The 2396-nt window shown below is 44.9% G+C and overlaps 1 protein-coding gene across 1 annotated transcript in view; it reads right to left on the bottom strand.

The window, feature by feature from the left end:
• LOC311114506 (dystrophin-like) overlaps positions 1 to 2123 on the bottom strand; it is a gene marked incomplete at both ends in the record, with an annotated part of 32260 nt that extends 30137 nt beyond the window's left edge. Inside the window, one exon of the mRNA XM_084189748.1 lies at positions 1944 to 2123. Coding sequence (XP_084045874.1) covers positions 1944 to 2123 — 180 coding nt within the window. The remainder of the gene's footprint in view (positions 1 to 1943) is intronic.
• Positions 2124 to 2396: the final 273 nt, after the last annotated feature.

Genomic DNA, 2396 nt, shown 5'->3' with positions numbered 1-2396 from the left:
AGCTACTGCCGATCCCATTCTCATCACTCCACTTGTCATGTCTTGTCTTGTCAATCACACACACCTGGTGCTCATTCCCCTAATTAGTATGTGTATAAGTGTTCCCTCTGTTCCCCTTGTCTTTGAGAGTGATTGTTTGTTGTGAGAGCGTGTAGCTCGGTTGAGCTACTATTCACTGTGTTTATGCCAAGGTGGATGTTTTCCCTTGTAATAGTTTTGTTTGACGCTTTGGGCGTTTGATTGATGTAAACGGAATAAACTCTGGACTTCGGTATTTTACCTCCTGCGCCTGACTCCTTCATTCACACCTCGTCACAGTCATCAAATTGTGTACTACATCATCAAATGTTGTACTACTTAATCAAACTGTGTACTACGTCATCAAATTGTATACTACATCATCAAATTGTGTACTACGTCATCATATTGTGTTCTATGTCATCAAATTGTATACTACGTCATCAAATTGTGTACTACGTCATCAAATTGTGTACTACGTCATCTAATTGTATACCACGTCATCCATTTCGTATGATATGTCACGTCCTGCAATCAGCTTTTTTTTGTGCAATTCGTATGATATGTTACAAATCCAATTCAAACTATGTGTTTAGAATTTGTTGTGCTTAAGATCATGGAGTGCATCTTTAATTCCATTGTACATGACCAAAGTGTGTTGCAGTCCTGTGTTCAAATGCTATTTGGTATCTCTCATGAATGTCCAGTGTTTGCTATAGCCTGGATGGGTCCCGGATGGGTGAAGTTTGCCGTTTGGGGACTATTCTAAGGATCCAGAAGGCCAGACAAGCCCAATCAAGCACAGATAAAGTATTTTAAATGATTTCAAATAGTATTTGAACCTAGGTCTGGTTTGTTGAATATGAATATGCCCTCACACATTATGGTCAGGGACAAAATAGATGTATGACAGACAGGCTAATAGATTGGTCAAACAGTGATATTGGAGTGTCGTGCTGCCATGGCGACTGTGAGATGTGAGATAGCAGCTGGCTGACAGCTGATGGATGCTAGAGGGGGTTGATAATTAACACTGGGCTCATGAACACACACACACACGCACACACGCACACACACACACACACACTGGTGGCTGATGATTAACACTGTGCTAATGAAGACACCACACTACAACCAGAGTCAAATAATATGATTATAATGGGCCTGAAACAAGGGAGAACACAGGAGAGGAGAGGAGAGGAGAGGAGAGGAGAGGAGAGGAGAGGAGAGGAGAGGAGAGGAGAGGAGAGGAGAGGAGAGGAGAGGAGAGGAGAGGAGAGGAGAGGAGAGGAGTAATTGAGAGGCAGAAAAAATTGTAGGGGAGAGAAATTGAAAGAGGTGGAGAGAAAGAGAGACATGGAGAGTGGAGTTTGAGAGAGAGACAGAAAGGGGGAAATAGATAGTTGGAGAGAGAGAGAGAGAGAGAGGAGAGAGGGGGAGCGAGAGAGAGAGGGGGAGAGAGAGAGAGAGAGAGAGAAAGAGAGCGAGAGAGAGAGGGAGAGAGAGAAAGAGAGCGAGAGAGAGAGAGAGAGAAAGAGAGCGAGAGAGAGAGAGAGAGAGAGAGAGAGAGGGGGAGTGAGAGAGAGAGAGAGAGAGAGAGTGGTAGTGAGAGAGAGAGAGAGAGAGAGAGAGAGAGAGGGGGGGGAGGGGGGAGTGAGAGAGAGAGAGAGAGAGAGAGAGAGAGAGAGAGAGAGAGAGAGAGAGAGAGAGAGAGAGAGAGAGAGAGAGAGAGAGAGAGAGAGTGGTAGTGAGAGAGAGAGAGATATTTGAATTATGTTAATAGAGTAAATATCCAAAGTAAGCTTTGGCAATATGTACATTGTTACGTCATGCCAATAAAGCAAATTGAATTGAACAGATAGAAAGAGAAAGCCAGATCTATAGAGAGGTTAGGTACCTGTGAGATATGTAGAGAGTTTAGGTACCTGTGAGCTGCTCCTCTCCAGGCTCTGCACCAGTTTGTCCCAGCGTTGGGCGAAGCTCTCCAGCCTGGCCTCCAGCTTATGAGCCACCTCCTTGTTCTTCACTGAGGAGACGAGGTCCTGACACAGAGAACACAACTTGTCCATGGTCGGTCTCTTCATCTCCAGGTCACCCTTCACCGTCTGAGACACACACACACATACACACATATACATTTATTGATTTAAATAAAACAGCCTACCAATGTTTCTGTTTAACCTTTATCAAGGGAACCTGGCTAGTTGACATATTCAAAAGTTTCTGTTTTGTCACTAACCGCTAACCTCCTGAAGTCATTGGCTAAGGGAGCTGCCACTCACCACAAGCTTCCTGAGGTCATTGGCTCAGGTTTGTCTAAGGCCCGCCCTCACCGCTAGCTTCCTAAGGTGATTGGCTAAAGGAGCTGTCACTCACCG

This window comes from Coregonus lavaretus, assembly GCF_964263955.1.
Source record: "Coregonus lavaretus genome assembly, contig: HAP1_SCAFFOLD_6175, whole genome shotgun sequence".
NCBI classification, from domain to species: Eukaryota; Metazoa; Chordata; class Actinopteri; order Salmoniformes; family Salmonidae; genus Coregonus; species Coregonus lavaretus.
This window is presented reverse-complemented; position numbering and strand designations above follow the sequence as displayed.